At 39.3% G+C, this 24869-nt stretch overlaps 1 protein-coding gene across 1 annotated transcript in view; it reads right to left on the reverse strand.

Annotated features, from left to right (window-relative positions):
* Nucleotides 1-4339: 4339 nt before the first annotated feature.
* The window catches only part of LOC109040891 (transport and golgi organization 14), a 42998-nt gene continuing 22468 nt past the window's right edge, over nt 4340-24869 (reverse strand). Inside the window, exons 2-4 of the mRNA XM_072297217.1 lie at nt 20478-20600; nt 13315-13561; nt 4340-12661 (exon numbers count right to left, since the gene is read on the reverse strand). Coding sequence (XP_072153318.1) covers nt 12571-12661; nt 13315-13561; nt 20478-20487 — 348 coding nt within the window. The 5' untranslated portion in view covers nt 20488-20600 and the 3' untranslated portion in view covers nt 4340-12570. The remainder of the gene's footprint in view (nt 12662-13314; nt 13562-20477; nt 20601-24869) is intronic.

A 24869-nucleotide genomic window follows, 5' to 3' on the forward strand; every position in this document is an offset into this window, starting at 1 on the left:
TTTGAAGACGCTTACTCTGTATTTAAATCAATTAGAGCAGGGGTACCCCAGGGATCTGTACTCTCCCCTCTCCTTTACAGTCTTTTCACAGCAGACATCCCAAAAACAAAAAATTGTAAATTGGGTATCTTTGCTGACGATACTGCCGTTGCATCGTCAGCCCCCACATACAACGAGACTGTTACATACTTACAGTCGGGCCTGGATAACATCCAAGAATGGACGAATAATGATCGAACCGTGCTTAATGCTTCAAAGTCGGTGAACGTGGTGTTTACCCTCCGCCCTTACGTTCACACACCGTTGATTCTCGAAAACACTGCCATCCCTCACGCGTTTGAGGCCCGTTATCTTGGCCTTATCATGGATAGCAGACTTAACTGGAAAAGACATATCCTGACTAAAAAAAAGCAAATCGAATTAAAGCATCGTCAAATGCTATGGCTCCTTGGGAAGCGTTCAAAATTATCCTTAAATAATAAAATATTACTCTATAAATCCATGATAAGGCCAATCTGGACCTACGGCAGTCAGATGTGGGCCTGTGCTGCATCTTCCAATTTAAAGATCATTGAGCGCACACAAAACAAAATTTTAAGACAAATGGCGGGGGCCAGGTGGTACGAGCGTAACGCAGATATTCGTAGCGAGCTCGGGATAGAAGAAATGGATTCATATATATCCAGGTTGTATAACAACTATGAAGAGCGTTTGGGAGTACACCCTAACCCGGAAGCGGTAACGCTCCTGGACTGGATGGAGGCTCCACGCCGTCTTAAAAGAAGAAAACCCCACGAGTTGGCAACGGCTCGCTTTCGCCAGTGTTAGGCTCGTGCCACTGGCCCCCGATTTAGTCTTTGTCAACTGACGGGGTCACGCACTCTTAAATAAAAACTCTCATGTTTTACATGAGAATTCACATAGCTATTCATTGTTAGTTTTTCCCACTTTTTCTCCCTTTTCTTTTAACATTCAAGTTAATTATTTTTAATTTTCATTTCTTACAATCTCTTCGTAACTTTCGTAAAATTCTTTCTTTCAATAATTAGCTCTCACCTTGATGTCCCTATTTTCTTAACTTTAGTTTCAGTTATCTAATCTTTATCTCTTTTGTAATTTTATCCCCTCTCAATATTTGAATTCTGTTATTAACTCTAAAAAGTGGTGTGTATTATACTTTATTAGGTATAAGTTACTGTAAAATTTTATAAAGACCTATCTGGTCTGAAAATTTCAAGTGTAATTGCTATGTACATTTACATGAATAAAAAAAAAAAAAAAAAAAAAAAAAAAAAAAAAAAAAAAAACGACTCCGTTGAAGGAAAGTCCCACCGCAATCACACGCTGAATGTGGGAGCTGAATGTGGCTTGAATGTGGAAGTCATCGGCCCGATGCCTGAATTTTGCGCATGACGAGCAAAATTCAGCAACGATTCTCAGCAACCATCGGACCAATTTTGAATTTGTCTGAACTATTCGAGTAGATTTAATACACATCTGGTTGAAAATAACTCGAATTTGCTAAATTTCAGCCGTTGGGCGATGACTGTTGACTTCCACATTCAGCTGCTAAATTCAGCGTCTGATTGCGGCATTATATGAAAAGTAAATGTACGTATCCGATCTCTTCGGCATCTTCAAGTAGGGTAAAAATACTATGTTTTTAGCCAAAAATCGAAATGTGCTGTTCGAGCTCTTCGAAAAATATATCGGATTTTAGGTTTTTTTCTCAAAAAAATCACGAAATCGAAGAGATTTCCATTTTTTTCAGGAACAAATCTTATCGCAAACTAAAATCCAATTGTACCGTTAAAAAGTTATTGCTTTTAGCTTTCTAACGGTGTATAGATTTTGTAATTTGGAGCAACTGGCCGCCTATAAACTGAATTTTACTGCAATCATTTCAAAGAATTTTCCGCCAACTCGGACGGCCGGTTCTCTTGCATTTATATCGGCTGTTTTTGAAGTTAAGAAAAGAAACATGTACACCATTAGAAAGACCACACTGTCAGCTTTCTATTGGTATAATAACTTTTGAATTTTGAGCAACTCAACGCCGGCAAATAGGAATTTTTCAAAACTATGTCAAAAAACGAAGAAAGACGGGTGGCTCCAGTCAAAGTCAATTTCTAGCCGCCCAAATGCACCAAAATAAAAAACCAACATGTCGTTAAAAAGCTGAAATCGTCAGCTTTCGAATGGTACCTTGGTTTTTTTGCAGCGTTAAAAAATCTTGATTAAAAAATACGAATCCAAGTCGGAGATAAAACCTTGTATTTTGGCTACTCTTTTTTCTGGGGAGGCATCTTTAAATTTTCCCCCCGTCATTTTTGGGAAGAGTTTCGTCACTCTGAACATTACCCGAGAGTCCTGTGTCTCATATGACACATTATGTGTCACACATGTCACAGTGAAAATTCATGGTTGCCAAATTTGGCCATTTATCATGGCTTTTCCAAGGAGCCTCGGCAAAAAGGTGTTTTTTAGCCCCTTTTTGGATAACCGTGTTGCCAAAAAGGGTGGTGCCAAATTTGGCAACCATGAATTTTCCTTGAGACATGTGTGACACATAATGTGTCATATGAGACACAGGACTCTCGGGTAATGTTCAGAGTGACGAAACTCTTCCCAAAAATGACGGGGGGAAAATTAAAAGATGCCTCCCCAAAAAAAAGAGTAGCCAAAATACAAGGTTTTATCTCCGACTTGGATTTGTATTTTTTAATCAAGATTTTTTACCGCTGCAAAAAAACCAAGGTACCATTCGAAAGCTGACGGTTTCAGCTTTCTAACGACATGTTGATTTTTCATTTTGGTGCATTTAGGCGGCTAGAAATTGACTTTGACTGGAGCCACCCGTCTTTCTTCGTTTTTTGACATAGTTTTGAAAAATTCCTATTTGCCGGCGTTGAGTTGCTCAAAATTCAAAAGTTATTATACCAATAGAAAGCTGACAGTGTGGTCTTTCTAATGGTGTACATGTTTCTTTTCTTAACTTCAAAAACAGCCGATATAAATGCAAGAGAACCGGCCGTCCGAGTTGGCGGAAAATTCTTTGAAATGATTGCAGTAAAATTCAGTTTATAGGCGGCCAGTTGCTCCAAATTACAAAACCTACAGACCATTAGAAAGCTAAAAGCAATAGCTTTTTAACGGTATAATTGGATTTTAGTTTGCGATAAGATTTGTTCCTGAAAAAAATGGAAATCTCTTCGATTTCGTGATTTTTTTGAGAAAAAAACCTAAAAGTCAATATATTTTTTGAAGAGCTCGAACAACACATTTCGATTTTTGGCTAAAAACATAGTATTTTTACCCTACTTGAAGATGCCGAAGAGATCGGAGATGTACATTCACTTTTCATATAACTTTCCTTCAACGGAGCCGTGTGCGGACACCTGCAGACCTTTGCGGTCCGCGGCCGTCTGCGAGCTCTCGAGCTCGCAAACGTAGACTGCGGACCACGGACGAAACCCTAACCTCTCGAAAATATCATCTTCGTCACGTGCCCTTCTACAGGGTGATCCAAAAGTCCCTTCCACCTCCTCCAACTTTTTACCTAGTTGAGGTAAAGATTTGAAACTTGGGGAATGTTCCTAGGTCAAAGGGAGCTACTTTGAGGCCCCCCTAAAATTTTCAAGGGGCCCCCTTGGGGCGGGGGGCGGACCCCGACTTTTAATTTTCAAATGGGGAGACCCCCTTTGTGATAGCTCGTTCGAAAGAGCATAAAAAAACAAAACTTTTCGCGCAAACCCGAAGTCAATGTCTCAAACCGTTTAAAAATGGCGGCCGGTTAAATCAAAATGGCCGAAAATTCACACCAGTTATTTGTCGATGGATTTGCGCGAAAATCGGTAGGTGGGGGTATTTTGACACGAGAAAAACGAATTTGACGTTAAATTTTAAAAAAAAAAACCGAAATTTCCAAAATGACCGCCGGTGAAAGTTCAAAATGACCAAAAATTGATTTTTTTAGAAATCTAAGTTCAAATGTGTTAATCTTATGCCAAGATACTCTCAACTTCCAAATTTTAGGCAAATCCATCAGCAAAAAACCGAGGTGATAATTTTCGGCCATTTTAAACTTTAACCGGCGGCCATTTTGGAAATTTCGGTTTTTTTGAAAATCTAGTTCTTAATTTTTCCTGCCAATTTACAATAACCAAATCAAATGAATCATCGAGGATAGGTCGAGAGGCCACCTGTAAATGTAAGAAAAAATATTTGCTCACATATTCCTTGCATATTCCACCAAAAATTTTGATGGAAAACAGCGTCACCTAACTGACATTGAATAAGTGAGAGACTCCAAAAACCATGGAAGAAACTGAAATCATGCTGAAATTGGAAGAAATATGTGGATTTATTAAGTACACATCTGTTCGTTCTCCATTTTTGCACTCAGTCATGCCTTATCCGCACACAAGCGCTATCTCTTGAGTGGCCACAGACTAAAATATAGTGTCACCAAACTGACATAATATTGAGTTACAGGCTTCAAGTCTCAAATTAAATTGAATAATTTTGTTTTCTGGTGTTTCAATGCATATTATATTAGACAATATACATTCAAGACTTAAAAAAAAAATTGGACGAAGCTCGCAACAGATCCTGGTTTATTTATATAACGATTTGATGACTACCTCTTAACTGACTACCTCCGAGTTACCAGTCACCAAATTGACATTTTCACCGTTTAGCACGTTGAAAAAAAGGCTTAGAGTTATTCAAATCTCCTGAGGAATTTTTTCGTGGTTGGTGTGACCTGCCTCTACGCCAAAGTCCAAACATTGAGAGAAAATATTATAATTGAAAGTTTTGAGCGACCAGTTACGCGTCCTTCCCAAATTTTATACCATTAGCTGAAATCCACCCATATGTGCAGTGTGGGAGCCATCCAGTGAAGAGAACTGTTCGAATTTAAACAAGCGTGTTTATTAAGTTTTGAAAGTTACTCGTAAATACAACCGCAGACATTTCGATGCCCGGACAGACACCATCATTGGTGCAAAAACAATAAACAATTACAAATGGACTGCGTTAAACAGAAAGGAACCAAGCCCCATCAGCTATTGCCAAATTCAATTGAGCAATTTCATTTTTTAACATGAAAACGGTTGTGCGGATTTTTGTGTAAATTTCAGTGAAAATTTTCCATGGTACTAAGCAAATTCCTTAAAATTTTCAAAGAAATTCGAACAAACGTTCTCTCGTTAAAAAAATAATTGCCCAGTTAAACTTGGCAATAGCTGATGTGGCTTGGTTCCTTTCTGTTAAACTCGGTCGAGATTTAAATATGATAGCATCTACAAGCGGAAAAATACAACAAAATGAACAGCATATTACAATTTTACAAAAGCCAAGAGAGGGAATGGTGATAGTGAGGGATTGCGCTAACCTGTAAAATCTCAGTTTTGTTTATCAGATGTTGATGGATGATCGGTGGTAAACAGAATTAGGAATGCAATAAAGAAGGAGAGATAGAATAATATACATATTCATGCGCTCAATCGTGCAAAGCATCAACTACTACTACAACAACAGCAACAATTATGAACTAAGTTCTAACCTTGTTTCTTCATAATTGTTGTTGTTGTTGTAGTGGTAGTTGATGCTTTACACGATAGAGTGCATGGATAGCCGTATTTCTAATTCCGTTCACCACCGATCATCTATCAACATCTGATAAACAAAACTGAGATTTTACAGGTTAGCGCAATTCCTCACAATCACCATTCCTTCTCTTGGCTTTTGTAAAATTGTAAAATCCGGTTCATTTTGTTGTATTTTTCCGCTTGTAGATGCTATCATGTTTGAATTTGTAATTGTTTATTGTTTTTGCACTGATCCTGGTGCCTGTCCAGGCATCGAAACTTAACTTTCAAAATTTAATAAACACACTTGTTTAAATTTGAAAAATTCTCTTCACTGGATGGCTCCCACACTGTACATACTTAGGTAACAGTCATTTCTTTACTTTATATATATATTTGCATATCACATGTAGAGTATGGGTGAGTTGTGCTAATGGAGTAACCGGGATTTTCTCATTTTCTTCCATGATGTATTCTCGTCCAAAATGAAACCTTTTCTAGGACATAGATCTCTAGGTAATCATGCAATAAGCAATTTAATTGCCTTTTCCGTCGGCTGAACGAAAATGAGGCATTTCATAAACTGATTCTAAGGGAGCAAGTAAACTTAACATTCTTAGCATTCTTTTTTACAGAGTAATAAATTTGATCAAGTTAGTTGATGGGTGACTCAGCTGAATTCATTCTGCTTGAGCTACAAATCAAAAAGAGGTGGGTGCAAAAACGGCCAAAAATGCCTCAAGACATTTTTGAACTTTGAACGCTTCACGTGATAAAGTAGCTCCCTAGGGTAGGATGTTTTTTATGTTTTAAATTTCCGAATTCGAAGGAGGTCCTGGTCTTAAAAGTTGATGTGTGGATACATTAGAAGCCTGGTACAAGGAAAAAAATTAAAACAATTTTTACCCGGTGCTCAAATGACTTAAGTGACACAGGTTGAAATTTGGGATTTTTAGATAAAATAACACTGTTCACCCATTGAAAACGCCGCGTTACGGCCCTGAAGAGCAAAAATTTCGTCCGTTTGGTCGAATCTGCAACACGAAAGCCGCAAAACACCCCAGAAAGGCGCGCGCAACGAGAGACACTAGGAGCAAATGGGCGCGCCGCGCCGGCCGTAGCGCAACGCGCGCGCGCGTCCTCTGCACTGCCTAAGCGACATGCCGCACGCACGCACTAAGCTTATACACGGGCCCGAAAGTTCCCGTCCGTTGCAATGTATAATTACGAATTGACCTGGATACAATTTAACATTAAAAAACAGTTGAAATGTATAAATACATCAAAAAGACAAATTTTCTTTGTAAAATATTGGCTATATGTAGGAAAATCAATTTCAACAAATTTAACAGTTCAAAGTTAATGAACTAAATAAAATAATCCACAGTTTACTTTAAGGCTTAGAGTCTTAAAATGGTTGATAGACTATTTTAATTATTTTCGTACGGTTTTATTGACTTTGGCTCTGACTTGTAAGAGATCATGAAAATAATTGTCTTCAAATGTGACCCTAGACATTAGTTAAATTGTACGTTCTGGCGGACAGGTGGATTCGGCAACCCTACGTTGTGTCTCACGTTGTTAACAAAGACTCTCTTAGTGTTCAATGTAAGTCTCTCATCAAATAATGCCAAGGGAACCAAATTTTTACTACAGAGGTGCCATACGAGGCTGGATAAATTACGGAACACAACACTAGCTGTTGTAAGTACTCTCGTTAAAGCTGCGAAACTTTTTCAGGTCTACAATGACCTCTGGGTCATTTTTCGGGGTCCCAATACGACATATGTCCTCCTCAATGTGTACCTACGCTGAAGAATGCCCGGTAAGTCCAGGCTTCTCCTCAACTAACATTCTAGGCTTTTTTACAATATCATGGATTTGCCATTTTCATTTCTAGACTCTTGCGCAGCCCCATGGCTATTTACTTCCGAATATCTTGAGGTACAAAAAGTAGTTAAGTCATAAAAGTTGTTAATGATCATGCTGAGAGCAAAATTAAATTGATGTCCACGCACAACAGGAGGAAAGGTAACATCGGAAGGTAATGGAGATCTTGCATGTGTTAGGAGTTAGTGATTTAAGTACTGATTATTACGCACAGTTCCGCGAGAAACACGGTGGTTTCATCAGTTTCCTCGGAGACAAATTCCAAAACTTAAAAAAAGCTCTGAAAGTTGATGCCGTACTGGAGGGGATATCCCACGTTATCCTGAGAGTCCAGCTCTGTATCAAGACAAACTCTCCATGCAAAGAGCGAATAATATACATTGACAGGGTAGCCACTTTGTTTGGGGTTTCCAAAACGAAAAACACGTGTTTTCAGTTTTGACCGCAATCCTGCTGATTCATTTAGATGGTGTGAGTCAGCAATCGCCAACTCCCGATATAAACAAGAGCTGCATTTTCATGATCTCTTACAAGTCAGAGCCAAAGTCAATAAAACCATACAAAAATAATTAAAATAGTCTGTCAACCATTTTACGACTCTAAGCCTTTAAGTAAACTGTGGATTATTTGATTTAGTTTATTAACTTTGAACTGTTAAATTTGTTGAAATTGATTTTCCTAAATATAGCCAATATTTTACAAAGAAAATTTGTCTTTTTGATGTATTTATACATTTCAACTGTTTTTTAATGTTAAATTGTATCCAGGTCAATTCGTAATGATACATTGCAACGGACGGGAACTTTCGGTCCCGCGTATAAGCTTAGTGCGTGCGTGCGGCATGTCGCTTGGGCAGTGCAGAGGACGCGCGCGCGCGTTGCGCTACGGCCGGCGCGGCGCGCCCATTTGCTCCTAGTGTCTCTCGTTGCGCGCGCCTTTCTGGGGTGTTTTGCGGCTTTTGTGTTGCAGATTCGACCGAACGGACGAAATTTTTGCCCTTTAGAACCGTAACTCGACGTTTTCAATGGGTGAACAGTGAACAGTGTTATTTTATCTAAAAATCTCAAATTTCAACCTGTGTCGTTTGAGCACCGGGTAAAAATTGTTTTAAATTTTTTTCTTGTACCAGGCTTCTAATGTATCCACACATCAACTTTTAAGACCAGGACCTCCTTCGAATTCGAAAATTTAAAAAATAAGAAACACCCTACCCTAGGGTGTTTCAAAAATGAGGGTTTTTTCCAATTTTTTTTGAAATTTCAACCTGACCCCCTCCCCCCCTCGTTCTGTTCAAATAGGTACAAAAACCGTCTTAGTGAAATTTTGATAAAATCAAAGAATATGTAGAGGTTGCGCCAGATACGCGCCTCTATTAAAAGTAGCTATTTTTAGTTATTTTTTGGCCGGCCCCTTTTATGTGCTAAAAAAAAAAATTCTTGGGACAAAGATGGCGATTAATACTTTTCTGTAAAACAATTGTAATAGTTACACGTGTTCCTGCTGAAAATTACCTGAATCACATTTTATATCACTTGTAAACGTCCCTTATAAAGTCTGCATTGAATTACTGTTTTCTACTTGAAAGATTGAACCTTCCAACTATCGAGACCACTGCGGCGTAGGTGTGAGTGAAATTTCCGCGTGACTTGAGCGCTGAACGATCTAAATAGGGATAAAGAGTGGCGAAGTTGCATGTGGATTACGAGAAAAATTGTCCGCAGCAGTAATTCCAACGGGAAAATGGCGCTGAAGCTCATCGTTGAATTGCTGAAAAAATCAGGTTTGTTCTTAATCGGGTCGCTGGAGGTGCCCTCAAACACCCAATTTTATCAGCAAGTGCATGTTTTCCTGCGCATCTTTTCACGAGAAATTGATTTACTGGTTTTCAAAACAATACATCGTTTTAATTAATCGATATATCGCTTTTTCATTAGATTTCCGAGAAGAATTTGGTAATTTCTAGCATTAATTCAATCAAGTTCTATTAATTAGTGATATACCCGCAGGCAATAATGGTTTCAATGCATAAGTAATCTTGTGCCCACATACACTTTTATGCGCAAGACACCTACTCTCAAAGCAGCTTATACTGATCATTTTTCAATTGGGACACTAGATGGTTGCCGTAATGCCGGGATTCTCAACGTAGCGCGTCGCGGCAGCCTTGTTTTGTGGCCCATCAGTCTAGGGTGGAGCGAAAAAAGATTTTTTTCGAAATCCGATGGCGGGTAGTGAAAATAAGTTGCCTATTGGCATCAAATGGACGAGAAAAAAATCCTGGATCCATAGGACAACGCTTTTGTCGAAAACATGGGGCTCGAATTTTCTAAATCTCAAATTTTCGTTTTTGCTGTGGTTTTTTTAATAAGATAATTTCTGAATGATTGAAAAGCCACAGCTGACACGTATTTTACGTGTTATGATACGTAATTTGAGCCAGGGAATCGATTTTTGTGATCGAAAAATTTAAATATCGATTTAAAATATCGTTTTTTGCGATACTTTATCCAAAAAAACAATTTTTTGTGTGTAGCCCAAGAAATTTTGATTTATCGATACAAGCCTTCGATAGATCGAAATTTTAACAACTAAAATAGATTCCTCGTGAAAAAAAAAACAAAGTATGACGGGTTGAGTGGTTGACACCTGCGTAAAGTATGTAGAAATGTCGACAACTAAGGCACGATTCGTACGGGTTTTCAAACTGAATTTGCCGAAGAGTCATTCCACGCAATATCTTCCAGGGACTGTTGCTTGACCGACCCTGAGGTTTCTTTTGTTTTTTTAATTTGGTTATTTGTTAATCTATCCAATAGAGGCACGGAAACCATTTTTTCAAATTTTTTGACCACCCTGGGTTCCGTGGGGGCCTTGTACAGTTGAGGTTTTCTGCTGAATTTCGAAAAAATTGGCCTTCACAGAACCGGGCTTATCTCCAGTTCTGTTTAACTTCAGCACGGAATTGAAACAAAACTGACGTAGTATGACTTTATTAATCTACTTTTCTAAAATTTTTGTATTTTCAAGGGAAAAGAAGTTATTTTTGGACTGAATCGAGATGTAGATATGTGAACTACGAAACGGGGAAATCCCCTATTTTGAGGATTTTTTTAAAGGGACGAGAAAGAGAAAAGTTTGAGACCTGAATTTTTTTGTTAATTACCATGCATTAAAGGAGTACGCAAAAAAATTCAGCGAGATGCGATTTGTTATTTTGTTATCATGACACTTTATCTCTCGATCATGTGTTAAAAAGCTCTGAAGAGGGCAATACTGAGATCGCAATTTCTCCGATGGGACACGCTTTAAAAATCTGAAAACTGAAGGATTACGTTTCCGTGAAGGCCGATTTTATCGAAATTTCGCTGAAGACATCAACTCTACAAGGCCTAATACATTACCATCACGTAATACACGGAATTTGGGTCTACAGAGTTAAGCAAAATTCTGAGCGTCTCTCCTACATTCAATGGTTATAAAATTATTATATAAATAGTCAATTATCGAATCCACGCTGAAGCTGGCGCAACCTCTAAATATCATCGAATCAGCCAGAAATTTCTCAGAAAACAGTGTTTTGCCGTTGCAAACCGATTTAGGGAGGGTCCTGTCAAAATTTCAGACCTTCGATTTTTTGAAACACCATAGTAGCTCCCGAGATGCCTTAAACTGGTCGCGGTTGCGACATTGCCGTTTCTTAAAGTAAAAACCTTTAAAAATTCTTCGCATCTCAACCGATTGCAATGAAATATGTTTTGAAAATGTTCCTCTTAAATAGAGCTTTTTAATGGTGTACAGTTATTTAGGTTTACTTGGCATTGGGCGGAACTTAAGAGGTTTTAGCAGTTTTTGGTAAACACAAAAGTTTGGTTTTCATTTTACTAGTCTTGGAATCGATGGAATCATAAACAAAAACCAGACTAAATAAAATTGCAGCCTTTCACCATTCTATCGAGCACAAAATCATCCTTGGGAAACGTCTTGTCTCCAGGATACGACCGCCCAAAAGAGGGCCCCAGTTGGTTTTACGCAATCAGGAACTACTGACATTAGAAAATTCCTGCAAAGAGCCATTAAAATCGCGTAACTGCCGCCCAGTGCTGAGTAAATTCATTGACCCATACATCGCTGGAAAGCTCTATTTAAAAGTAAAATTTTACGTCAAGTTCACCATGTTCTGGTCAAATGCAGCGAAGTTAGGTCGTATTTTTAAAGATTATCACTTTAGATTATAGCCCTGTCGCAACCCGGCAGCCTGAGCTGAAAAAACTGTCTGATGCAAATGTCTGACTGTTCCTTGTAATAAATGGATTATAAAAGAGCCCTGCTACACGATTAATTGAACGCCCTGCAACCCTGTCAGTGGTTTTCGATTGTGTAAAACCAACTTTGAGCGATCGTACCTCCAAAACCAAACACTTTCGCGGGATGATCTTCTGCTTGGTAGAAAGGTGAACAGCTAGACTTTCTTTTAGAATGGTTTTTGTTCAGATTCGTGGATTTCAAGACTATAGTAAGTGATAAATCGTACAAACACAAATGTTTGTTTACCCAAAACTGCAAAAACCGCGTAATTGCCGCCCAGTGCCAACCAAACCCAAAAAACTATACATAATTGGAAAGTTTTATTTAAGAGGAACATTTTTTTTAAAAAAAAAAGTTCATTGAAATCGGTTGAGATGCAGAGTATTATGAATTTTCGAAGGTTTTCACTATAAAACATGGCAACGTCGCAACCCAGCATTTCCAAGCAAAACTGCCACCAGTTTAATGCATCTCCGGAGTATCTTGTCAAGCGCTCAAACTTCGAAAATACGTGGAGGCATTTTTGGCCGTTTTTTCACACATCTCTTTCCCAGCCTTACTTTGCAATACCATTAAAAATAAAGGCATCCGAAGGGAGGGACATTTTTGACAGGGAGTTTCAACAAGGCTTATGACAGGCTTATAAACTACAAAAAGAAGGAGCTTCATAGTAATTTCAGATTTTTGCTTCCTCATTGTTGAAAAGCGACTGTAAAAAGGAATTTAGCTGACAGAAGTTCCAGAGTTTGAGGTATCTGGCAGACCAGACAAAATCAGCACATCATTTCCCAAATCTTTGTTCAACAGCTCCATATTGACACAATATCTTGTTAAAATCCTTAATGCGTATATTGTGGTGCGTTGGAAGCATTCTGCAAAAGAAGAGGAACAGCTTTAGTTGTAAATTAGCTCAACAAGATTAGAAGAATGGTCTGAGCGCAAATTTCTACTTTTTGGGTCTTCCAGAACTGTAAACGATGGGAGTGTGAGATTTGGACGCAGAAACATTACATGTCAGAATTCAGAGCCATTTTCTTCTTCTTCTTTGAAAGATGTTTCCTTGTCATACTCCCTACTTTCCATATTATGTCCCTGGAGGCTGCATCTTCTTTTTCCATGCCACTGATTTCTTCTCTGCTTGGCTCTCTCCGATTCATCTCTGTGGTATTAGTTGGTGTGGACGGCTAGACGTCCTTCGAAGCCTTAAAGTGTACATAGGTCCGAGTTTTCTACAAAGTTGTCCTGTAGCTATCGCTGGTCAGGAAGGCTTTTAGATGGGAACAAGTTATGCTACAGGAAAGTAAAAAGTTATCCTGGAGCTCATATACAACAACTGTACAGGCAGCTTACTGAGCTGGCTTTGAGTTCTCAGCTAGTAGTATTATACTAACCGGGTTGATCATTCTTTTAATGATGTAGAACCTAAGCAAGAGGTCAAAAATTCGGAAAACAATTTCTTTAGATATGGTACTTATTATCCTTTGGTCCTCAACAACAGAAGAATTGTTTTGAGACATATACTTACAAGAATTCTGTAACTCTGGTGAGCCATGGTTGGAAACCAAATGAACTACTGGTGTTTCCACAAACTATTGCTAGGTCCGGTTCTGAGGTCAAAAGGCTACTTTTGATACATTCATCGATAATTGATTCATTGATAAGACTAATATCACAAGTGGTAGAGCACAGCCTCACAACGGTATCGACGAAAAAACTTTTAGAGTCTTCTTTAGTAAGAACGCTTACTTTTATTTTTGGAGACCACTTAAATCCTGCAAAAATACAGAAAAAAGGGAAAAAATTAATAGGTTTCAGAGGATAGGAATATGAAATTATGTGAACTGAAAGTGCATTATTATGGAAAAGAATACCAACACCCTGAGCTACGACAAAAAACCTAAGAATTCACTATCCATTATCTACTAAAAACTAAAATATGCATTGCAGAAATGTTGCCTGCTCTCCTATATCCTTAAATATTAGCTTTCTGTTTTTTTTTCTTTTTTCAAACTTGTCTGACTTTCCTTTTCTTGAGCTACCCATTGGATTTGTGAATATCCATAATGAGCTTGTTTTGTAATGTTTAATTCCTGCATTTTGAATACTAGAGAATGCACAGAGTGCGCAGGAATTTCTCCGTCTTTTTTTCAGAACAATATTGACCCACGGAAAACGAGCTCAAAGTTGCGTATTTTGAGCTCCCATTAAAACGCGCATCAGCGGGTCACTGAAATGGCCGCGGCGAACGCCCGTCGGAGAACGGCTTCACTCGTTGAGTTGCCTCTGCCACGTCTTGTAGTCCGCACGCGATGCGGCGCGATGTCCTAAAGTACCTGTGCGGCACAGTACGATTTAAACACTTTTAATGCGGTCAACATACCCGTGATGTTTTTGCGGAAATGTCAACTAGAAGGCCCACTGATTGAGGAACAACGTAGTTTGGCCGTTTTTGAGAAAATGCGATTTTTCGCTTTTTTGGCGGGAATTTCGGGTCAAGGCGCTGAAAAAGTCAAGTTAGGCTGTTTTTGTGGCTCATAAATGCATGTCCTGTACATTCTTAGTCAATTAAAGGCCAGCAGATAGCTATTCGTGCATATTGCCCAAAATTCATAATCTTAAATCCACGACTTTCGGGTTTTTGTGGGGTTAGTCAAGGAGAAATCCGAAAAAAAAGAGGCTTAACAAACTTTTCCTACGTAAACGTCTTCAGTAGGTCCTATTGAACAACATACCAAAAGTTTACCACGGTTCGATGCGGGAACACACACCCCCCCCCCCATTGCCTAAATTTCAAAATGGCGACCATAATAAGGCCTCTGGGAGTTCGATTTTTATAAAATATGCATACAGTGTCATGCGAGGTGTCAAATCCTATGTAATTTTGGTCGTAGATTTCAGATATGAAGTCAAAATAGTCCCCCGGTCATACGGGGTACCCCAAATCCAAAATGGCAGCCAATTTTGAAAGACAAGAGGGTGGATTTTTAAAAAGTTCACGTGATAAGGCAAGAGAGGTATCATTTCTGAAATCGTTTTGGTCATTTAAATCATTTATGAAGTCCTAAAAGCCCTCAAGTCAAAGGGATTGCTCCAAATGCCAAGATGACGGCCTGCAGATTTGAAAGGCAGGAGGGTAAATTTTTGAAATGTTTACGTGACATCCCTGGTAAAAGTGAATCAACCTGACGTCAATTAGTCTAGACTCAGGGTAGTTTATGAAACATAGCCTAAAAACATAATGAATCAAATATATTTCCTTTATCAATGAAGTCAACAAAAATTGCAGAAATAAAGGTGTCACCAGAATTACAGACGCCTCACCAGAATTACAAGTACGTCATTAGAAATATCAAATGACGTACAGTTTCCCGCTTTTCACGAATGAAAACATTTTTTATTAATCAAAACAGAATGTACTTACTGATTTCAATGGCAGAAAGTGGTGTTATCAAAGGACAGTCGTAGTCAGTAAGGGGTCATTCATAATAGACGTAACAGTGAAAATTGGATATTTTGACTCCCCGTTCCCCCTAACGAATACGTAACGCAGAGTTGTGCCTCTGTACTACCTTTTGTAACGTTCTGCTCACCCCTCCCCCTAGGGTGTTTCTTATTTTTTAAATTTTCGAAATCGAAGGAGGTCCTGGTCTTAAAAGTTGATGTGTGGATAGATTAGAAGCCCTGTGCAAGGAAAAAATTTTAAAACAATTTTTACCCGGTGCTCAAACGACTTGAGTGACACAGGTTTAAATTTGAGGTTTTTAGACAAAATAACACTGTTTTCTAGTGGAAAACGCCGAGTTACGGCCCGAAAGGTCGAAAATTTCGTCCGTTTGGTCGTATCTGCAACACAAAACACCCGAGAAAGGTGCGCGCAAGGAAAGACACTTGGGGCAAAATGGACGCGCCGCAGCGCAACGCGCGCGCGCGTCCTCTGCACTGCCCAAGCGACATGCCGCATGCCGCACACACGCACTAAGCTTACGCTGGCCCGAAAGTTCCCGTACGTTGCAATGTATCATTATGAATTGACCTAGATACACACTAACATTAAAAAAAAGGTTGAAACGTATAAATACATCTAAAAAACACATTCTCTTAATATGATATTGGCTATAATGTAGGAAAATCAATTTCAACAAATTAAACAATTCAAAGTTAATCAACTAAATCAAATAATCGACAGTTTACTTAAAGGCTAAGAGTCTTCAAATGTTTATCCGACTATTTGTAATATATTTGGATGGTTTTATTGACTTTGGCTGTGACTTATAAGAGATCATGAAAAGAAGCTCTTGTTCATATCGGGAGTTGGCAATTCAAGTACTGATTCCTTTGTAAATAAACTTCGCGTGAAACAAGATGGTTTCAGTATGGTTTTCTCTGAAACAAACCCCAAAACTTTAAAAAAAAAACTCCCTCAGGTAAGGGCGTATTTAAGGAGATATCCCCGCTTTCCCGTGAGTCCTTCGTATTAAGCCAAACTTTCTATGCAAGGATAAGGAGCAAATCGACGGCGTAAGTTCGCAATCACGTATCTCGTTTGCGGTGTCTGTAAATCTCCGTCTTTATGTTACTTTTTAAAGGAGAACAAACTGATACCATTCCTTGAAGTTTATGCAGAATTTTGTTTGCACAGAGATGAAAAATCACGGTAGTTTAAAGAATTGCCGTTGAGTAGTTTTCCGTTTAAAAAGTATAGTAGGTATGACAGGAAGTCTGCGACGTCACAAACCGAGTTGTGTGGTTGCTGACTTACAACGTCGAAATGAATCAGCAGGATTGCCATGTTTTCAGTTTTGGAAACCCCAAACAAAGTGGCTGCCCTGTCAATGTATTATTTGCTCTTTGCGTGGAGAGTTTGACTTGATACAGTGGCGGACTCTCAGGATGGAATGGGACATTCCCTCCATTACAGCATCAACTTTAAGAGTTTTTTTTTCAGTTTTGGAGTTTGGCTCGGAGGAAAACGGTGAAACCATCGTGTTTCTCGCGAAATTGTACATATGAATCAGTACACAAATCGCTAATTCCTGACATATGCAAGATCTCCATCACCTTCCGATGTTACCTATCCTCCTGTTGTGCGCGGGCATCACTTTAATTTTGCGTGCAGCATGATCATTAACAACTTTTATGACTTAACTACAGTAAAAGCTCGTTAAGACGAAAAATGAATTTTTTTTACATCGACAATGATGGAAGTATCAAAGGACCGAAAAAATTTCGTCTTAAGCGGATTTGCGTCTTAACCGTATTTCGTCTTAACGAGCTTTTACTGTACTTTTTTTTAACCTCTAAATATTCGGAAGTAAATAGCCATGGGGCTGGGTAAGAGTCTAGAAATGAAAATGGCAAATTCATGATATTGAAAAAAGGCTGTGCTGTTGGTTGTGAAGAGGACTGGCATTACCCGGCATTCTTCAGCGTATAGGTACATATTGAGGCGGACATCTGCCATATTGGAAAAATAAAAAATGACCCCAAAAAATGATCTGGAGGTCATCGCAGACCTCAAGAAGTTTCGCAGCTTTAATGAGAGTACCTACAGCAGCTAGTGTTGCGTTCCGTAATTTATCCGGCCACGTATGGTACCAATGTAAGTAAAAGTTTGGTTCCCTTGGCATAATTGATGAGAGATTGTCATCGGACACCAAAAGAGTCTTTGTTCACAACATGAAACACAATTTAGGGTTTCCTAATCCGCCTATCCGCCAGAACGTACAATTTAACTGATGTCTAGGGTCACATTTGAAGACAATTATTTTCATGATCTCTTATAAGTTATAAGTCACAGCCAAAGTCAATAAAACCATCCAAATATATTAAAAATAGTCGGATAAACATTTGAAGACTCTTAGCCTTTAAGTAAACTGTCGATTATTTGATTTAGTTGATTAACTTTGAATTGTTTAATTTGTTGAAATTGATTTTCCTACATTATAGCCAATATCATATTAAGAGAATGTGTTTTTTAGATGTATTTATACGTTTCAACCTTATTTTTAATGTTAGTGTGTATCTAGGTCAATTCATAATGATACATTGCAACGTACGGGAACTTTCGGGCCAGCGTAAGCTTAGTGCGTGTGTGCGGCATGCGGCATGTCGCTTGGGCAGTGCAGAGGACTCGCGCGCGCGTTGCGCTGCGGCGCGTCCATTTTGCCCCAAGTGTCTTTCTTTGCGCGCGCCTTTCTCGGGTGTTTTGCGGCTTTTGTGTTGCAGATACGACGAAACGGACGAAATTTTCGCCCTTTACGACCGTAACTCGGCGTTTTCCACTAGAAAACAGTGTTATTTTGTCTAAAAACCTCAAATTTAAACCTGTGTCACTCAAGTCGTTTGAGCACCGGGTAAAAATTGTTTTAAAATTTTTTCCTTGCACAGGGCTTCTAATCTATCCACACATCAACTTTTAAGACCAGGACCTCCTTCGATTTCGAAAATTTAAAAAATAAGAAACACCCTACCTCCCCCTCGTATAAAGGTTTCTTTCATGAATTTTGGACGAAAATTTGCCACCTTGGGGCAGTATACAGGGTGTTTCATCATTCCCCCCCCTCCTCTAACTTTTGAACCGTTCAAGATACAAAAACTTAACTTGGGGAATGATTTTATCTCAGAAGTAACTATCTTCTAAGGATTTCAAAATGTTGGCCCCTCCCTCGGGGGGGGGGGGGGGGGGGACCTTTTTTTAAATGGTTTTTACGGAATCGGCCCGGACGTGAAAATAAGAGGTTTTTTTTAGCGTTCCAGCGCTTTGCAGGCGATAACTCGAGCTGAAGTTGACGAAACCCTATGATGTTATACATATTCTGAAAGCTCTCGTCACGCTAAAAACGCTCATCTAAACCGCGTTTTTGAAAACTTCTTGGTTTTTGAGTAGCATATTCGCAAAAATTTTCCTGTTTTGTAACTTTGATTCCCCACCGCGTCTCCCCAAAATTTTTGGGGGGCTTGAAACTTTGAAAAAATCGGGCACTGTTTGGAGGACGACCGGGGCAAGTCTCAAAGGTATCCCCCCCCCCCCCCGAGCCCAAAATGGCCTGCTTCGCACGTACTCCTTTGAGTTTGTTTGAGCTTCCCGCTTCAAAAACGATACTACGGCTTAGGTGAACATTTCATTAGAGGAGTCGTTCCACCCAACCCTTTCGCAACAACAATACCCAACAATCCCAACATAGCCGACGCTTCCGCGTGCAAATCATAATCGGGAGTACAAGGTCAATCAAAGCTGAACTTTATCAACGCGAAGAAATCGTGTAAACACGTTGGTTGTAAACAAATGGTTAGAATCTCGTCCAGCACATGTGTTCTAGCGGATTGGAGTCGGCCATGTTGAATATTATGTACCTAGTATCCTAAAGGACAGGAGTTGGATCAAAGACATGAAGACGGAGCGCTAAAAGCAAAAAATGAAGCTGATTTTCAACCACCTCTACTATTGGCTAGGGGAATGGCGGCGAAATCGGGACAAGTTTGAAATTCAAATGTAGGGCGGGAACTAAATAAAATTGCGGAAACATAGTATTCTCGGTTGATTTTTGCCCAAACTCACTTACCCACTCATATTTTTTTAACTTTAGGTTAGTTTTGGTCCGCTGTCGACCGATTAATTTCATTTGGGAGTAACGGTTATCTAGGACTATGACGGCCTGTTTGAACCGGCAGGACCACCGTGAGCAGAAGAAAAACTAACTTTATTTAAGATTACTACCTGTTACCAAGAAAAAGTAAGAGTATTATACAAAGTCGCAGTCTCAACTTCCTTAAGTAATACATTCGTTTTAGGCATTTAAAATACGTTTAGAAGAAGTAATGTGGAAAAATCAAGAGGACAAGTTCAAATCAAATTTCCGTTTGCCGCCATGGATTCCTGCGCTCATTTACACACTCACACAAGCACCTAGCGCAAAACCAGGCTTCACTTTTTCCCCGTGCTTTTAGATACGAGCACTCCGTCTTTATGTCTTTGAGTTGGATAGAGCGACACCTCTAACGAAATGTTCACCTGTGCCGTAGTATCGTTTTCGAAGCGGGAAGTTAAAAAAAACGCAAATTTCTAACGCAGGTTGAGAAGTTAAGAGTGCGGTTCAAACTTTGCCAATGCGCTCATCGTAATTTTTGAGACATTTAATGATAGAAACAACTCTTATTTTTGCTCTAGCAAAAGTTTGCGACAGGTCCATTTTACTTAAAACTCCAGTTCTCATTGACTCTTAGAAAAATACCTCTGAAGACCATTGTCTCTGAGACGATGTCAATTTTTGCACACTTATAGCTTGTTTATAGGTCTTGTTTTTGTTGAAATAAGACGAATTTTTTTGTTTTAGCTGTTTCAGCGATATCATCTAAAAGAGATTAGACGAATCTTGCGAAAAACTCAATTTATAAAAATTGAGCGTTACTAAACTCTTCATCATCACGGCAGTGCAGCTAGGATTATGAGCAAGTTTTGTTTGGGTTCCAAAGCCACTTCAGATTATCTTTTCATTCAATCATCATTTTGTTTTTAATTTTTTTTTCCTGGAAAAATATAGCATGAATGAGTAAAACAAAAAATGAGTTTCCTGCAGAAGGTGACTAAATCGTAGCAATATTGCATGACTAAAAGGTTCACCTTTGTTAGCCGATTTTCAAAAAATATTTTCAAGATTTCAAAAAATAAAAAGGCATGGAGGCACTAACCATTGATCATTTGTTTAGAACTGATTTTAAGGCTCTCTTCAAATGCTCTTCCCCATTTAATAAGTGAGAGAATGTTTTTGTTACATTTTACGACAGCTTTGAACAGCAGATCTGCAATCAACCCTAAAAGTGAAAATAAAGAAAGAAAACGATGAATTAGGTGAAAATAGAAAACAATTACAATTGAATAGAAGATGATAGAATAAAATTTGAATGCGTTATAGCTGCCGAGGGAGAAAGAAGTATCCACCAAAGGGGTCTCCTCCAGCAAAGAGGAAATAGTCATGAGGTGACCTTTTCCCGTCCAGCCCTCCGGTCGGAGGGCAGGGGGTCCGATGTCAAACGTACCGTCCACCATAATTTTTGAATAGAGCAACCAATCAGCTTGATCTTGGGCATAAATTGGAGTTTTCATTCAAACTCCAATCAGCCTATGATTTCTCACGACTGCTATGGTTATTATTTGACAATCTCACTAAAAACGAAAGACTTGTCATTAAAATTCTCCTCTAGGACACTAAAAGGTCCATTTTCTCAAAACTTGAGATTTGCACTTACGGCTCTCTTCGCTATCACGGCAGCGCTGCCGGGTGCCGTGCGGTCCGTCGAATTCGGGTGCGCCCGGACTGCTTCGGCAGTTTCGTGCGTTGTAACCTATCAGAGCTCGAGTTGGGTTCACTGGGCGCTGGTGACCAAAAATTACAACAACACCATAACATGGACTTGTTACTATCACTTTTCTAATCTCAACTAGCGCTGTGTTTCAGTTTATGATCAAGATACGGTTCTGAACACCTTTCGGCATGATTTCCGACAGTATTTTCCAAGGAAAAAAGATAATTTAGACACTTTAAATAGCACAAAAGATCATACTTCGGCTCGGTAAACATACTCGGTACATACTCGGTATCAGAGCATAAAAATGGTGAAGGATTCTCACCCTCTCCCTCTTGGACTCTACTTTTTTTATCAACCCCTCCCTTTTTTTCCATGTTTCTATATTTTTTTTTTTTGCTTCTCACACCTTTAACGTCGGTTCCTAATCACGTATAACCTCCATTCGATAGATACACACTAGTCTAAAGTTGGCTGCAGGTGCTTAGACACAAAGCCATTTAATAGCAGGAAAAAAAAAAAAAAAAAACTCCAGGCAGGCTTGCCTATGCTTGCCCCTCTGTTGCGGGATACAGCTCATTGGCGAAACCAAGCAAATCGAGGATGCTCATTCATGGGTCACTTCAAGGTGGCTGCACAACCGCGCTCTTATACGCGGTGTTTTCCCAAAGAGAAAACAAGAGTCCGGACGTGAATTGCGGAGCGAGTGGCACCCCCTACTTTAGACGAGTCGTCTCTGATTGGCTGATTCGCCTGGTGCCGACTTTCTGGAGCCCTTATGCAAAATAACACGGGGTTCATTTTCCATCGAAAGTATCCCGAAAACAAGGAAAAATTTATGTGTCCAAAATTCCAGAAATCGATTCTCCAGATTTTTCTGAAGAGATTGATGGGTAAAACATGACACTTTTTTCTCAAACACGCGGAACAGCTCGACTTGGAAATTTTTTCTTTTCAACTTGAAATATGGCACCCTCCGGTTGTTTACTGACACCGGGTCAGCTGATAATGAGCACCAGCAGTTCTCCATCTGAAATTTGACAAATTTTCAATTTAAAATCATCTTTTGTGACTTAAAATGGTTTTTTGTCTTTCAATCAGTATTGTCTTAATACCTCCTCACTTCAGTTTCTCAAGTTTATCGCGTTTCTTCATTGTTCCTTTCGCTCTTAATAGTTGAAGCTGAAGCCAAGTAGCTCGTCGGTTTGATCTGCTTTTTTTCCTCGTAGAGGATTTTATTGTGTCTTTCATTCCAGTCTCAGCTTTAGCAGTGTTACTTTTCCATCATAAACACTTACTTCGGTAATAATCAAAGCTTACATTTCAGTTCTGTGTCTGCGTCAGGAATCGTTCTCTGAGAGCAGCATCTCATGACAGCAGCATACAGATGGAGATTATGCTTGTTTTATGGTTGTATTTAAACAACTTGTGCTCTAAATTTATCGTTGAAGTGACAAATGGTGTGAATTACTGTGCCCAAAAGCTTAGTGTAGGAACTTTCAGCACCTGCCTCAGTGTGAGCGGTCCTTTGTTGCTGTCAAAGCTGCTCATTGATGACAGTTTCTCAAAGGAAAAGTCTTCGATGGATCAAGGAAAATTGTCTCCCTGAAATAATAGTATACACCCTTCCGTCATGAAAATCTCAAAATTTATTCCTCGCTTCAAGTTTGAGACCATTTCTTAGTTTTATCCTTGGTGTTGCGGTGTCATCGGAAGTGCACAATTTCTGTATGAACAGTTCATGGTGAGTATGATTTGGAATATTTTGATTACCACTAATCACGGTATGTGACGTTACAGACTTCCTGTCATACTTGATTTTTTAAATGAGAAATCACTTGACGGGAGTTCTTAAAAACTGCCGTGATTTTTCTTCTCTTTATGAAGAAAATCCTGCAGGAACTTCAAGGAATGATGTCGATTTGTGCTCTTTTATTAAAAGAAAATAGGAGCTGAGATTTTCAAACACTGTAAGCAGTTTCAACCATCTGCTCTGCTGCAAAGATAATTTGAATTCAAATCATCCTATGAATAGAATGCCATGCATTCGGAAGGGGTGAGGTTTCATTTGCCTGGGGAGGCACATTACAAATTCACTGCCAATGGAGTCCCTGTTTTCTTCACACAAGTGTATTTTAATATTGAAGTAGTTACGGATTAACTTCCTAAAAGCTAAATTGTTGCCGCCGCACCGGTAAAAAAAAAAAAAAAAAAAAAAAAAAAAAAAAAAAAAAGAGTTGGTGTCAGGTCGCTGCGCCACTAGCGAACCCTGTAGGCATCACGGCGAAGCAAGTAGCCACGCCACGGCCGCGCTCTGTCGGCGAAGCCGCAAAACCTTTGGTTTCTGAAGCTCTAACTGTACAGCGCGTGCACGACGACTCGGTGCTCGTGCGTTGTCAAACCGCACGACTTTCTGGCTTTAATAGAAATTCGAATGTTAGTCTTTCTTAATTCTACATTCACAAATCGCCACGGTAAGTATTGTAAAAATCAGTGGAAAAGAAAAACCAATTTTAGAAGTTTCTTCTTCTGTATGTTTATGCGGATAAAGTCAAAGACAACCTACTGAAGGAAGTATTGATTCCGTTGTTTCTGAAATCTCTCTTCACAAAAACTTTTCACCGTTTTTTCGCCCACCATGGCGAATAAAACAAATCACGTCAATTAAAACTGGGGAAAAGGTTGAAGCACCTTTTTTCCACCCCTCCTTTTTTCCTGGAATCTTTCTCGCGAAAGTTTATTCAGGGTTTTTTTCGCTCACCATGGCGAATAAAGATCACGTCAATTAAAAACTAGGAAAGGTTAGTATAGCACTTTGAAGCTAAAACGCCTTCTCCGCTCACTGAATGCTCTCTTCGCGCAAGTGTTTTGAGTTTTCTTCGCGCACTATGGCGAATAAAAAGAACCTAAATAAATTTGCATCGATCCAAATAAAATCTCAAATAAAAAATTAGTGCACCTCAAAATTTTACCTCCGCTTTATTTCTCCCTCAAAGAAAATCAGAGTCCTTCTTCTAAAAATTACGAAACAAAATTAATCAGGATTAAATTAAACCAGCTTCCGCATTTATGCGAGCATCAATAACTAAGTGCGCTACTATCTATGTAGCTCCTCCCTTCATTTTTACTGGCTCTCAGTTAACATCCGCGTCCCGCGCAAAGATTAGTCACGCGCGGGAAATATGAATGAAGGAGAAAACCATTTTTTTGAATTTCCCGCGCGAACACCACTCCTCTTTGGCTCGCTGCGTAGTCGAAGCTCCGCCGAGCAAAATTCGAGGAGCCAATGAAATCATTCCAGCCTTGACCGTGCTTACGCACAGAACCCGCCGCTCCCTTTCCCCTCCCGCCTAGCCAGCGCTTGCCATCGTTAAAACTAGCACGCAGAGAACGGCACTTTCGTTCCCTCTACTTTAGATCACTTCTAATAGCTACCTTCTTCACAAATCTACCATAAAACCTTTCAATATACACCTGAATTCACTTTATATCAGTATTTAAGTACCCGAGGTTCCGCGTGTAACTGCTCATTGTGACCATTTGATGAGCTTCTCTTATTCTCCGCACACAATTTTCCACGGAACTGTTGCATTTTCTGAGAAATACTCATTGAGAGCTATCAATTACAATTATTAAAAATGCAGAAAGTCCAGATCCAAGATTAAAAACACCAGTTTATTCACTCCGCCGTTAGCACAAAACAGCCCAGCGGCGCGTCATCGGTCGGCCGAATTCGAAGCTTTGTTCCTTTCAGTGTTCCCGGGTATTCCGTGTGCG

Source organism: Bemisia tabaci, chromosome 2, assembly GCF_918797505.1.
Source record: "Bemisia tabaci chromosome 2, PGI_BMITA_v3".
In the NCBI taxonomy this organism is placed as follows: domain Eukaryota; kingdom Metazoa; phylum Arthropoda; class Insecta; order Hemiptera; family Aleyrodidae; genus Bemisia; species Bemisia tabaci.